We start from the raw sequence: 14,926 nt of genomic DNA on the forward strand, positions 1-14,926 counted from the left end.
AGTTTAAAAAACGACCTAATTGCAGAGATGACTGAAGGGCCTTGAAAGCAGTTCCTAATCAATCTCAGATCGAGTTTTGCGGGCAGAAGGAGGGATATTTTATCACGGCGCACGTGGTGCTGGTAATGGAAAGTTCATTAGTGCCGGTTTTCTTTGGCTCCTTCCTTTTCTACAGAGCTCGTTCCTTGCCGAGCCTGGGGGGTGACGGGAGTGACGCTCGAGTGGTTTTGGCTGGAAGCAGGGTTAAGCGAAGAGGCGCGCCGCACAGCCCGCCCCGAGCCCCGCGGCCAGATGGCAGGGAGGGGCGCGGGGAGCCTTTGTGCGCCCGGAGCGCGCATGTGAATGCCGCGCGGTCGCCGGCACCGGAAGGGTTCACACTGCGTCTGAAAGGGGACAATGGAGGCTGGATATATCAACATCGGCGAAATCGAGTTCATTTGTGATTCAGCCCCTTTCACCATGGTTGTCATGCAAACTTCCTACTTTGATCAGCAGAGGGTGGAGAGGGAGAAAGCCCGCAGAGGCCGGGGCCGCGGCGCGTCCGCGGCGCCCTTGGCGGGTCCCCGCCCCCTTCCGGAAGGAGCCGCGGGGACGCAGCATCCTGCACCTTGACCTGTCTAGACGGCCCCCGAGTTTTTGTCCCGGTTACCAAGGGCGAGGGGTGCTCTTTGACCCCCGCGCGGGGCGGAGGTGGTTGGCCAAAGGGTCCTCTGAATCCTCGCTGGATTCCGGAGGGAGAGGGGCGTGCGGAGACGGGCGCCAGCTGTTCCAAAGACAGCGCAGCCGCGCCTGCGAGAGGGGCGATTCGGTCAGCCTGGCTTTTCCCTGCCCGCGGGCCCGAGCGGCCGCCGAGGGGCCAAGGCGCGCAGGGCAGCGGCTGCGGAGCGCGAAGCCCGGCCTTCTCCCAGCTCGGGATGCGCTGGAGGAGAGACCCGAGCGCTCTCTCTGGCTCTGTCTGTCTCTTGCAAGTAGATAATAACAGCCATTACCTGTGCTTAATGCCTTATTCTGCATGTTCCATGACTTTCCGAAATTATCACCTGTAGAAGTATAGTTTCTAGCTTGAATAGAAGTTTTTTCTTCTGTCCACTTTCGAACATAGGCACTTTTTAAAAACCGGAATTTAGGCTAACCCCTTAAATTATGTAAATAATAGAACTGTGCACATGTTGTATCAGGACAGGAATACTGTTTGGGGGATGGGGTGTGCTGCCACGTGCATTCAGGGGAAGGTCTTTTAAATAATATCAACGTTAAGACGAGTTTCCTCCCTTTTTTGGCTTTTCTCCACAGATTCCCTTAGCCCAGTCGGAGGCATTCCTCACAGACCTCTTGGATAAAGTGTGTGAGCGAATGAATGACTACAAGCTCGAAGAAGACGCCGTGACTAAGGAGAAGACTTCCAAGAGATTTGCTCCAAGGAAAGGAGACAAAATATACAAAGAATTTTTAAAATTCTCTTTTTATTCTGATGCTTACAGACATTTGAAATTCTCGGTAAGCTATCTTCTTCGCAGAGGAATTCCGTACTCCATGAACATGTTTTTGGTACTTTTTTTTTTTTTTTTTTTTTGCTGTTTGTTTGGGGTTTTGTTGAATTTCAAGACATGCCCATTAAACTGTTATCTATTAGCTTTGTTGTCCTGCTGCTTTCTCAGTGTTAACCGCGCACTTAGTGACTTGCCTTTTGAGACACCTAGGGGCTGTGGTATTTCATCTCCGTGGAGACAGTTAAGTGATATTTTCCAGAAAGTGCGTTACAAATCCCAGTGACTTGGAGGCACAGTTTGCATGTTGCTTTGCTCCTGGGGACGGTTGGGAAGAGGACTCGGTCCTCCCCGTGCCCGGGCAGGTCTCTTACAAGTTCCTACGTCAGGAATCAGGGACTGTGTTTCCGAGGTTAAAATCCAAATTAAAATGAATGTCGTTTTCAAATATTTATAGCCACATGATGGAGGGAGAGTGACACACATCACTTTTTTTTCCCCAAGGCTTCACAGAAGAGGGAGAATTTTTTTTTCCTGAGTTCGTTCAAGTATTTTAGCCCAAACAAAGGCTTAGTATGATAATTGGCTTTATGCCGCATTTCCTCCCAACATAATGTTTATTTCACGTGAATGCTGGCCTCTGGCTCTCTAGAATGTGCCTGGCAAAATATATAGCAAGAGATTTCACTTTACTTAATACTATTGAGTCAGACCAAGTGATGGGAAAGCCTGTTTGAGAAATGTCTTTGGTTCACACGTTGGCCAAAATGTCAGACATGCTGAACCCCTGGTATAAGGGCTGCAGCTGACTTTTGAAGATTTCATTTTAATTAAAAAATCAAGGCAATAATTCAGAGCTAAAAGTACTGTAGAATGGGAATCACAGTGAGGAAGTGTGTTCGTATCTCACAGGTCTTCCATAAATATGTAATAGTGGAATTTAAATATTTTTAAATGCCATTTAAAAATTTTTATCTTCTCACTTAATGAACTCGGAAAATGAGTTACTAGTCTCCAGTGAACACTCCTTACCACCACAGTTCCTAAGCTTGTGCTTCCCCGACGCAGACACACGCTCCAGTCCGAATTTAAGATTTTTGGGTGCGTGGGTACATTTGAGCTCCCTCTTCTCTGAAATGTCAGATTTGGGGTGGGGGGAAGCAAAGAGAAATTACGGATGGACCCCTTAAGTGGTATGAAGAGAAACTTTCCTGAGTAACTGAAAAGCCCCGTTATCCCGAGTGCAATTGAAGATGCACTTGTATTTTGGTTGCTGAGAAAGCTTAATTATTTTCACACTTCAGACCCTGTTTTAAAACCACAAAATGGATTATCATGTTAAATCTAAAGGAAACTGCTTTAACCATTTCAAGGAGCCGTGTTCTCTAAAGTTTCAAAACAAACAAACAAACAAAAATCCCGAAGACTTTCAGCTCCATCCCTCCTGTTCCTTGCATTCCATTCCAGTTTGAGGAAGAGGAACAAATACAAAGAACCATTTTCCTGCCTCACCCTCGTCTTTCAACAGGACTAATCAGTTAGCCAAGTCTCAGGAAAATGATGCAATTAACATTCTGGGAAGAGGGTTCATCCAATGCAATGTCGTCTTAAACCAAAAGGGCTAATAAAATGGACCACCTTGGTAACATGATTTTATATTTTTAGCTAATAAAACTGTGACAAGTTCTTCCTAACAAGATGTCCTGTGAGTGCATATCTATCCACATATGTTGTTATTCTGTTTCTACAGTGTGAAACTATAATGGAAGAGTACGAAGATGAAATATTCTCACTTATCGCCCAGGAGGCACACTACCTCGCTGACAAGCTGTGCAGTGAAAAACCAGGTACTGTGTCTGATGTAGCATGCGCCCTCTCCCTGGCCCACCCCTCCCTTGAGCTCAGCACTGCAGCATCTTTTTTTTTTTTTTTTTCAAACCAAGCCTCGCTGTCTCCCTGCCCCTGACGGGGTCTCCACTGAATCAGAAACGACGCCATGTGAGAGAAAAGCACACAGACCTCAGGGCTCTGAGGCCTTTGCTGGTTGCACTTCTTCTCCTTGACATTTTAAATGAATTTAAAGATGCTTGATTTCCAGTTGGGAAGGAGCACAGTTGCAAGAATCCAAAGCGTTTCTCTTTTTAAACTTTCAGAGCTGTGGGTTCTCCATCCTGGACCAGGGAAGGAGAATCCCTTTAGGACTTGTGTACTTACCTCCACCAACAGAAAGTGGGACCTTTCTTTAGTAAGAAATTTCAAACGTTTTTCTGTTTGTTTATTTGACGCTAGATTTTTTTTCAAGTTCCTTTCCTAGCCTACCTACTTCTTAAAAATGTTTTTCTGGGAGAGGGTGGAAGATAATACTTGATTCGTATTCTTAAACACACACATGCATACGCACAATAAGAAGCTAGAAAACACTGCCAGAAGTTTATTTTCTATATACAGAGCTGAAACACAGGGCCACCCTGACCCGACCCTCCATTTGGTTGAACACACGTCGTCTGTATCACGCTGATACTTTTAAAGTACATTTACAAGAATGTAGTACAAGTCATACATTCTTTTCAGATATCTTTGAAAAACTGAATGTGATCTATGAAGACACTGGTTGGAAGCTGGGGAAATACTTTGATGCAATTATGGAAGCTTGAGATGTTTAGCATTCGGCAATTGTTTATAATAAAGTATAATATACGGGCAGCCATAGGATCGAATTTAGTGCTGAAGTCCTTAAAATAACAGTTACTGTGAGTAGAAGATAAATATTTGTCATCCAAAGTTACTGAACAAGAAAGTAACAAATTTCCATTCACGTGATGACGTTTTCTTACTCTGAGGAGATAATGGGGTTGTTCTCTGTTTAAAATCCAGTTTAGTTGGGAATTTGAAGGAGAGTGTGGTGAAATGATGCAGTCAGGATATAGCCAGGGATCCAAGAACTTTTTCCATTGATCTTGATATTTACTGTTGTAACTTGTGAAATTCACGTAAATAAGTGCAGAGTCACAATTGCCCAAAGAAATTATTTTGGAAGGTTTTCAAGCTGTTCAGAGGTGAATGTGTGCGTTAAGATGTAAGCAAAAATGTAACGATGTTGAGAATATGTGTTTTCCTATTTTTTCCTCGTAAAGGATTCGGGCTTGTCATAATCATCTATGGTAAATGCAAATCATTTGCTGTATGAGCACCTGCTCAGATGTTACAAAAGTCTCAAGAAAGTTTCACCAACTCTTTACGGCAGTAGTTGCCTCAGATAATAAGATTCTGAGGAAAGACTCTGTTCCCAAGTGCAGCAATTTGGCTTGATTTCGATAATATTAACTACCTCTTTTCATTCCTTCTGCATATTTATAATTAGAAATAAAAATTAATATTATCCTAAAGAAAATACAAGCGTAAAGCATAAACTTAGGATATGTGCAATATTACTAGTGTAAAATAAAACATGATCAAATAATTCTTAATAGCATCGATTTTTTAAAAACTGATTAAGTGCTTACACTGTAAACATAAGTATCAGTGCCCTAGAACTATTGAGAACACAAAGTAACCACTCCAAAGAGTAAACCACGGCATGGCTGCTACACAGTAAAATGGAGTGAGTTTTTTCAGGTTGTTTCTCTGTGAAACATACTTACGGATGTTCCAAACCACTTATAAATTAAAAACTAGGAATACAGTAATCCTAAAAAGAGAGAAGAGTCCCTGCCCTCCTAAACCCCCCTTATTATTGAAGTAAGTAAACCTCAGGACAAGATAAAGAGTTTTTCAAACTTAAACATTTTAGCCAGGAAAAAACTAAAGTGACAGAGCAATGAGAATAATTCCAATTAATGACTGCAACAACAAAGATGTGATACGTTTTAACATATTGGGATGCTTTCGGAAATTTGTGGAAAAGGTGAGACTCTCGTATTGCATAAAAAGTCCAGAAGCTTTTAAACATAATCTAATACAAGTACAGTAAGTTTCCTGCTCTAGCATGACATTCACCCTCTGTTTTGTAAAGGCGATACTTTATTTTGTGCTGTTGTACCACAGTTTTGCTATGATCCCTCTGCACGATTCAAATGATGTTTTAAAAATATGACTCTGTGTGTGTGTGTGTGTGTGTGTGTGTGTGTGTGTGTGAGTTTATTGGAGGCTATGAAAACTACATTAACCAGTAACTCTGTACCTAGTATATACTATGAGCAGACACTGTACTGAGAGCTCGTGAAATGTCCACATTGCTTTTACGGAGATGAATAATCTTTTCAAAGATAAATATTTCTAGGACTAGAGGTTTGAGTGGAAGTTTAGTCCCTTTATATACACCTTATGTGTGTGTGTGTGTGTGTGTGTGTGTGTGTGTGTGTGAATTTTGCTTCTTTCTATTTCATGTAGACCTTTTCACTTTATTTTTAACAATTATATGGGAGCAGATGAGGGCTCATTCACAGACATTAACATTTCAGCTGTAGAGGTATAATTGACCTAGAAAATTGTAAGGTATTTAAAGTGTACATCATGGTGATTTGATATGTGTGTACGTTGTGAAAGGATTCCCCCCATCTAGTTAATTAACACATGTATGATTCTTTAAAATATTAATATTCTAAGGCTCACCCCCTACACAAAATAAATGGGGAATAATGGAGGAAACATATTTTATGTTAAACTTAAAATGACTGTGTTTGGCTTTAAAAATAACAATGTAGTGAGATTTTCATGAACATGTGTCATCCTTTCAACGAATGAAAAACGTCTCAGTGAAAGGCTATGGGTCTGCAGATGGGTCTGCAGATGCCACTATAGCTTTATTCACGGGATAGAAGAAAAGTTATCAAATACACCCTGTTTGGGGGGCATGAGACAGTAATAGTGGTAGCAGGTTGTTTCTTATGTATCTCTTTTTCTTTCCTAGGCATGAAATAAAAGTGAGTTCGTTAGATTTTCCTGGTTGAATGTTTTGTGGCACATGACTCAGTCTTTTCCAGATTGTCGTTTAAATGTCTTGAAGTAAAAATGGTATTTTAAAATCTTAATAATATATAAGGTCATGATTCAAATGACAGCTATACTCCACTCAAGGTAGAACATGTCACTCTAGATTATGGATAAGTGGCTACTCTGGTCTGTGGAGGTTTTCATGAGGTAGAGTGAGGGTATAAACACAAATACATAAATACGTTTTGTATACATATCACTTCTGCTTTGATATCAAATCTTAACATTTAAAAACATCAGACCGATGAGAATTTGTGACACGATCATTTTGAATGCCACAGATGGAATAGGTCTCAGATATCCAGAAATATGTAGCCTACATTTAAAGTAAAAGCATTTTGACCTTTTTGTATAGACTTCCAAGCACTAATGGGGGTGTTAAATTCTAATATTCAAAATAATTACCTTCAAGGTTAATAAATCATACAAAATAATACGAAGGCTGGCCTATTTCCTATTTTAAATAAATTATGTAGCTAAAATAAACCATAGCCCAGTCTAAAGAGAGCTGGCATTAATTGCTTCCAGTTGGAAATGTACTATGTATCCAAGTGTCATTGCCTCTCTGCTCCTTGGATTAAATGCCCAGCGCACGGATTCCCTGTCTCGAATATTCCTTAAATACTCCCATGACCACGGGCAAGATGATACAACCCCTGGGCTTTGTTTCAGAATACTCCAGGAAAAAATACTGGAGATGGGACAGGAATAGCAGTGGCTGACCGAGCTACAGGGGAGTAGATTACATTCGTCTTCCTACTCTTGTGTGTATTTGAAAATGTCCATAAGAACGTTTTTAAAAAAAATGTGCTTCCACAAGAATGTGCTTTTGCAGAAAGTAAATTATAACTTCTGGGCTGGTGTTAAATGTGACAGTGATGCCATCTAACTTTTTTTTTCCAGGTCTGTGTGAAACTTCTACTAATCACACTGAACTCTAGGAATGACGCTGCTACTTAGAGGAGAGACAAGTCACAGCCCCAAGGTCAATGTCTGCATTTCTGTCCTCATGTTTCTTCATGAGAAGAAACTTTACGTCTCTTGTTCATACTGCATTGTCTCATGTTTGATATTTTATTGAAAATCTGTTGTTTGGCATCATGACGAGCCCCAATTCTTTCTATAGGTGAAGCTGAGGAGTGCATGAAACGAATTACCTTTGTAGATTTTGATACAAACAGGCTTGGCAGGAAAGCACTTAACTCAGTAATAGGACAAAAGTGAAGACATTTCATAAATGAAATAAGGATTTAATAACGTGTACTGTATATTTCACGCACATATACGAGTATAGTGTTCTGTTTGATAAAAACTAGATTTCATAAATACTTGATTAGTCATGAAATTAAGAAAACATATTGCTGCAAATTCCAGGTTAATTTTTCTGGGCTGGATGGCTATCACTGAAAGAAGCAAACTCACTTTATATCAGGAATGAAATTTAAATTTCTAGAAACCTTAAGTTTAAAAACTTTTTAATTTCTAAAATTTAATTCAATGCATAAAAAACAGTGAGTACTTTTACAGGAAACAATAACTCTACTGGCCTTTCTGATGCATACATCCCGAATTCAAATGATTTAGAAAGTTGATTTATTATTCATATATTTGTCATCATGTAGTCTTAAAGGATGATACCAGTGGCCATGTTTTGTTTCGCTGCAAACTCTCCTGTCGTGCCTTTGTTTCTTAAAGACTTTCACCTCACATGTAGCGTGTAGATTTTACTACTAACCAACCTATCATTCTTTCTGTGGATGTTTTTGTAGGTGTGGAGATGGAAGGAGAGGTGGGAACTTATGGAAAATTGCCTTTTGACCACGTTAATAACAGAGTGTAGTAATAATCTCACTCTTGGAGATTTCATTGTCTCTGTTAAGTTTACATTCATTGGAATAGAACTTTAATCATTTCAAAGGTCAGGACCTATTTTACAGTTGTTTGAAAGAAGACGTTCTCATTGTTGTCTCTGAGAATCTACTAGGTAGGATGCTTATACTTTGTTGTGTGGATTACTATTTGCTAAGAATAACCCAAGACCAGTGAATCCATTGCACTGAGGAGTGGAGAGTGGAATAGAGCAAAGTCCCCAGAACAAAAGCTATTTGCCATATGTTACCTGATGGCCTAGAAATTCTGCACGTTACGTAAGCCACTCAACTGACTCGTCAGGAGGAAACAATTCTTACATTTAGAAAAATCTGCCAAAATGAAGGGAAAGAGGTTTCCATTCTTCTCCTTTTCCCACCTCAACTCTTATTAAAAGTTAGATTTTTAAAGTTAATTTCATTTATTTGGGGAAACTGAGAAGGTTGGTGATTTTTTGATACGTCTGTAGCTGGCTAAGTAGTATAGATCCTACATGTTATAACCCGATGAGGCTGCACTGCATGCAACTGATAAAAAATGGAAAGAGGATTTAAGAATAATTAGCATCATTTTTCTGTAGGGCAGTAAAATTGTGACTTAAAACATAGTCCCTATAACTTTAGTAAACTTAGCTATTTAAGTTTAATTTAGTATTTCAAAAAATGAGTCATAAACGTTTTCCTAACTTAGGCTTCCCTGGTAAGTGCACTAAACTGTTTCTTCACGGGAACATGTAGAGACACTGGCATGAAGTCCCCTCGAAAACCATGACATTTGTGATTGTAGAAGTGTTGGCTGCGGTCCTTCCGTACCCTCAATGGTAGACCTGACACATTCTCACATCTAGACAGTACTAATGCTAATCGTAGAATTTAAGAGATTTGGGGCTTTTGTTTCCCACCTAAAGGACCGTGGGGAGGTGTGCCTTCCCTCCACTCATGGCTGTTTCGCATGGCTATCGAGGCTTCTGCTCTGACTGGAGAGAACCAAATATCTTGCCTCTGATGGGGAATAGCTTAAGGTTTTGCTAAATAGGGCTTTTCAGGTTTTTCTTACTTCCCAGTAAAAATAATCTTGTCTCTTGCAAGATTTTCAATATCTCATGACTTAGATCATTCTTTTCTTTCCAGATTGAACTTGTTAAACGCATGTGAAAGTTTGTAGTTACTGATTAACACTACATTTGAGTGAGCCACTGCGTTTCTTATTCTTATGGCTGCAATGACTCTTAAGTTTCCCTCTGGGTGTGGTGAGGCTGCACTGCTTTTGCTAATGAACAATGATGAGAGAGTAGCTAACTGCTGGCTTTGCCAGGCCTCCAAACACATTCCTGCCTTTCAATGACTTTTATTGACCAAAAACAAAGCAAAAGCAAAAAGCCAGAAAAAAAAAAAAAAGGAAGAAAAAGAAACAAAACAACACCTAGGGTGTGACAGAAAAGTTTCTTAGAGTCCATGAAAAGCACCTGATTCTGGGTTAGAAGAGAATCTCAGGAGAATAGGTGGAGAGAGGTTTATAATGCTTATTAAAATAATATGTGGAGAGAAGACATGTTTCAGGTGGATGATTTCAAATCGTACTTTTATGAGATGGTTTTTTTTTTGGGTCTCCATGGAAGACTTCTGTGAGCCTCTCCTCATAAAGAAAAGGCCAAATTGGCTGAGATGAACAGCTTATATTTTGTTGTGTGGATTACGATTTGCTAAGAAGAAGCCAAGACCAATGAATCCATTTCACTGAGGAGTGGAGAGTGGAACAGAGCAAAGTCCCAAATGGGAGAGATCAATACGTGATTTACTAAAGCAAGCCCTAAAAAAAAGTCAATAACTGGTTCTATTTTTTTATACCTATTTCTCTGCTTGGCTGGTATTTATTCATATATGTAATAGCATTATCTAAATAAATATTTTAAACTATATATCAATCTTAAAATTCACATTGTAATGGAATATGAGAAAAAGCGAGTCTTTGATGTGATCGTGTAGCCCGTTTTAAAATCTCATACAAATCTGTGAGCTAATCTTAAACCTTGAAACCCATTCAATGGCATATTTCATAGTTTTACGCCAAAATGCAATTAACAACGATATTATACTGTTACAATAAAAAGGATACCTATTAGATATGTGTTTTTATTATGATTTTTAACCTATAATTTAATTTCCCTTTATAAGTTTCTTAAATTCCTCAGGTTATTTGCTTTTAGAGCAAGGAACTAAATAAATAAAAGGTCAAATGAAATTGAAAGTCATTGCCCTTAAATTACCTAGGAAAAGAGGCAGGAAATGGCATGGTTCTCTCTGGGACTCGTACTTGCTGCCCCTTGCCCTAAACATGTATTTGCTGAGGAAGCAGGATCCACTCTTTTTGTCTGTTTTCAGGACCTGCCCTGCTCAAAGGAGATGGTGATTAAATTTAATATAATATTGGCTCATTTGTCTGTAGGGCCATCACCTGAAACATCAAGCTTTGCTTCCTAAGGACAGTTTGTGGAAGTGGAGTCTAAAACATCAGATACAGGTCTGTGCCCGTCCCGATTCTCGGGGGACTCCGGAGATGGATGGGTAGATAGAAACATAGGTACGTAGCTGCAGCCTACAAACCTACATACATAGATATGAATAAAGTCAGGACACAGACAGGTCCGCTAAAGCTTTGACTGCTCCGGGGTGGTCCCAGAAAAAAAGTGTCTAGAAATTTCTTTAATTCCTTAAGGGAAAAAATTATTCCTATATTCCCATCTTGATTTTCAAGATTTTCGAGAAAGAAAAAATATACCCTCCATCATAACACACATAGAAACACAACAGCAAGATATTTATGAAACATATTCGTTAAGAAGTTACCGGAAAACAAAAAATGCTCTGAGGTTACATGGGAAATGTATTAGAATGTTATTCTAATATGGCTTATGATTGTGGAACTCAGATTTCAAGGAACTGTGGGTCAAAATTGTATCCCCCCCACCAAACATAATAGCGCAAAGTAGCCCAATACAGAATAGCCCAATACAATGATGTAAGCAATTAAATAGGTAGAATAGAGTCGTGTTCCATTGAACCACAGTGTCGGACAAAGTTCCTGAACTGCCGGCTTGGTTGATCTATGATGCAAGTCAGAGGCATACATGCCTTGCTTTAGAGCAGACAAAGATTCTAGTAACTTCTTTCTCCTTTCGGGATTGTTAATAAACCAACATCTAAGGGATGTAAGTTACATAATGGAACGTCAGCTAATTAAGTGTGGCCACGACTCGGAAAGATCCTGTAAGTGAAAAGTTAAAATATTAATACCAATTTCAAACTTCTTGAATAGAGAGGTTGGCACCTGAAGAGTTAGAATGTATCCTGACATTTTATGTGAAAGGTTTGCCTCAAAGCTGCTCTCTGAACAAGTGGGGATTTCTCTGCTGCATGTTCTCTGATATCAGCCCATGAAAGGTGACGATAATCCTGGGGGTGACACCATTGTCCACAGAGAGAGAGAAGATTTCAGTCAGGTGATCTTCATTGTCTGATAGAAATGATCTTTATGGCTTTGTTGTTCTTCATCAAAGGGCCCTGATTAAGCATCTTCATGCCCTGTGGTTCGTAGAAGAAAGCAGAGAACCAAAAAATAGACTCTTTGGTCCCCATGAAAAATGGACCCTATTTAAAGCAACACGGTATTAAAACAGAGCAAAATCTAATACAAATGCAGCTTCAATAAGTGTTATTAAATTATGAGACCTTTAGGTGAAAACATACCCTCGAACTGCCTTTATATGCAATCAGAGCCGTGATTAAATATTAAAGCCCTAAGATTAAAGGGTCACTTGAGTGGGTTTTTTAAGCAATACCCCCAAATGGTGAAGAGCAGATGTTGCAAATTAGCTCCATTTTGTACACTTTGTGGGCACGAAAACCTGGACCCGTTCTGAGAGTGGAAACCCCAGGGGTCTGGGCCAGCGGTAGACAGGCTGACCTGTGTGCCTGTCGGTGCGCTGATTGTTCCGTGTCAGCCGTTCTTCCGTCCTCCTCCTGGGGCTGTGCAGGTCCTTCCACAGACAGAGAAGCATCTGGAGCGGCGTTCGTGTTAAAACAAAGCCCAGGACGAGCTGTTGACTGTCCTTTCGGATTAAGGGTGTGATACGCTCAGCCTTGAGAAAGGAATACTTCTTTCTTGTTTAGAAATCCTTTTCCATCTTCTTAGTGTCTGAGGCTCAGATCCAGCAGAGCCTCAGTTTCTGTCCTTCCTGGGACTCATTCCCAGCAGCGGTAGCTCCCTTTCCTGCACTAACCCGGCACTGAGGACCTGCAGCCACCCCAGGACTCAGGGCCCAAGCAGGGGGACCAGAGACCCTACTGCTCTCTGGTGAGGCTGTCACGTGACCCGCGCAGAGCCCCGGAGCACGGGCACCGAGGGGGCACCCTGGGCAGGTGAGGGGAGCGGGGCCCGTGGCGGGGCAGCCCCTTGGTCGTCTGTGGGGTCCTGCCTCCTTGCTCTGAGCAGCCCCACGCCCTTGAACCCGACGGTGCTTGTCCTGGGTCCCATGGGAGCCGAACTCTCCGCTGGCCAGCCCGTTGGGCTCACACAAAGCCTTGTGAGCACAGGGAGGCTGGAGCCTGACTGTCTCGCATTTGTCTTCATTGATCTGAACCCCGGGAGGCAGCCCAGCTGACGGCCCTTCTCTTAGTCTGGCAGCAGAAATGGAGCTTCAGAGTCAGATCTGAGTTAGCAACGTGCCCAAACCCACCCGCTCCCCGAAGCCCCTCGTCCACCCGCAGACTTGGGGCAGGCGGGCACCACTGCCGGACGCCTGGCACCTGCCCTGTGTTGGGCTCATTTCGTAGCAACTGTCCCCCTCACGACTCCCCCCGGTCAAGCCCCCCAGAGCTGAGATGCCCCTGCTCTCTGCACACCTGGCTGTGCCCAGCGGGCCCCTGCACGTGACAGGGCCCCGTGGTGGGTGCTAAGAGGGACACAAGGAAAGGTGGCCATGCCCGTGAGCAGGGCACCCTCCAGGCCCCGAGGAACGGGACCCCGACGTGGGAACGGGGAGGTGAGGAGGGCGGCCTCGGCAGAGTCTTCGGCGTGAGAGCTGGTGCCTCCTTGGGTGGACCAGGGCCGGTCTCCTGTCTTCCTCCTGCAAGGGTCACCTCTTCCCAGGCGACCAGCCCCTTTGAGATCAGCAATGGATGCAGAGACGGAAAGGGCCCTGCTGGAGACAGTGAGGAAATGCGGACACTGAGCCCAGCCAACAACAGCGTCTGGATTTGGAGAATGTATTCTCCTGACAGTGGCCTTTGGTAGGAGTGAGAGAAGGAATCTGAAAAGGCGAGGAGATCGTGAAGCCTGCCCAGTGCCAGGCGCCGAGGACAGAGGTGTCTTCGCCCCGAAGCCCTCAGGGACACCTCAGTGGAAGAGCCTCCCCGCAGGTGGACGTAGCCGAGGGACAGGGAACGGCCTGATCTCAGTCTGTTCTTGGTTTTGCAGCGGGACTGGCAGGAATGCTGAGGGGGCCCCATCAGGCCCCCAGGGCCTCCACATGCACCCAGGGGCCATGCCAGGGCTGGACCTCCTGGGGGACCCACCATCCGGGCTTCCGTGGAACTGCAATCATCTGGGGGCTTGGGACATGGGCATTACTTGAGAGTCAAGCGACGCACAAGCTCAGATTGGAAAATTATTTCATCTGGTTTTGGTAAATTTCAGTACAGTAGAAAGCACTTCATTTTTAAAGTATTTTTCTTTTTTTAAAAAAGAATATTTATTTATTTGGCTGCATCGGGTCTATAGTTGCAGCGCTCGGGATCTTTCGTTGTGGCGCTGCGGCTTAGCGGCCCCGCGGCACGTGGGATCTTAGTTTCCCGACCAGGGATCGAACCTACATCCCCTGCATTGGAAGGCGGACTTTTAACCACTGGACCGCCGGGGAAGTCCCCAAAGCATGTCTTTTTATGGGGTACTTTAGGTTCTTACAGAGCTGAGGGTGTATGAGAGGAGTTGGGTGCTCTGTGATCCCTTTAGAGCTTTTATGTTTGTGTCTGATGGTGCACCTGTGCCCAGCCTGCGTCCCGGCAGCCCGGCGGGGGGAAGGGAGCCGAGGGGCCCTGCCCTGCGGACCTTCTTTTATCTACGGGTCGCCGCGCGGACCTGCTTTACCTGCCGGCACGACCTCTGCGGTCGCGAGCCCCCTGAGGGGACATCGACGGTCTTTCTCCCCATCCCCCTCGGGAGGCCACACCCAGGACCACCTAAGTGCCTGCTGCCCCCTGCCCTCTCGTTCTGGGGCCCACCGGGGCCGCGCCGTGGGAACCCTCGGCCCCCTGAATGTTCCGGAGGCGCCATTCAGAGCAGATGGGGCCGGGACAGGTGGGTGACCGTGGCCGCCTCGGTCCGCCCCGACTAAGAGAACTGCACCAGACAAAACAAAATGAAAACCACAAAACCCCCTACGTTCTTTCTTACAAGTAAAAAGAAATGCACGCGTTTAGAAAACATAGATTTTTTTTTTAAAAAAAAAGAACTTTTCTCACCTTCATCACCAGCTGATCGTGTACCTCGTGTATGTATGTCTGTGCACACACGTGTGTGGG

The 14,926-nt window shown here is 43.2% G+C and overlaps 1 protein-coding gene across 1 annotated transcript; it reads left to right on the plus strand.

The window, feature by feature from the left end:
* Window positions 1–396: 396 nt before the first annotated feature.
* On the plus strand, window positions 397–7,420 carry CNPY1 (canopy FGF signaling regulator 1). The gene is made up of 4 exons (XM_060155871.1): window positions 397–462; window positions 1,294–1,497; window positions 3,238–3,334; window positions 7,383–7,420. Exons 1-4 carry the CDS (start codon window positions 397–399, stop codon window positions 7,418–7,420), a joined length of 405 nt encoding a protein of 134 aa, XP_060011854.1.
* The last annotated feature ends 7,506 nt before the right edge of the window (window positions 7,421–14,926 follow it).

The sequence above is a fragment of the Lagenorhynchus albirostris genome, chromosome 8 (genome assembly GCF_949774975.1).
Source record: "Lagenorhynchus albirostris chromosome 8, mLagAlb1.1, whole genome shotgun sequence".
NCBI classification, from domain to species: Eukaryota; Metazoa; Chordata; class Mammalia; order Artiodactyla; family Delphinidae; genus Lagenorhynchus; species Lagenorhynchus albirostris.

Bases quoted from the DNA above. Each gene is read 5' to 3' on its own strand.
- CNPY1 (XM_060155871.1), top strand. From the start codon at position 397: ATGGAGGCTGGATATATCAACATCGGCGAAATCGAGTTCATTTGTGAT. The intron at 1,498-3,237 runs GTAAGCTATCTT...CTGTTTCTACAG, and splicing joins ACAGACATTTGAAATTCTCG to TGTGAAACTATAATGGAAGA. The intron at 3,335-7,382 runs GTACTGTGTCTG...TTTTTTTTCCAG, and splicing joins GCTGTGCAGTGAAAAACCAG to GTCTGTGTGAAACTTCTACT.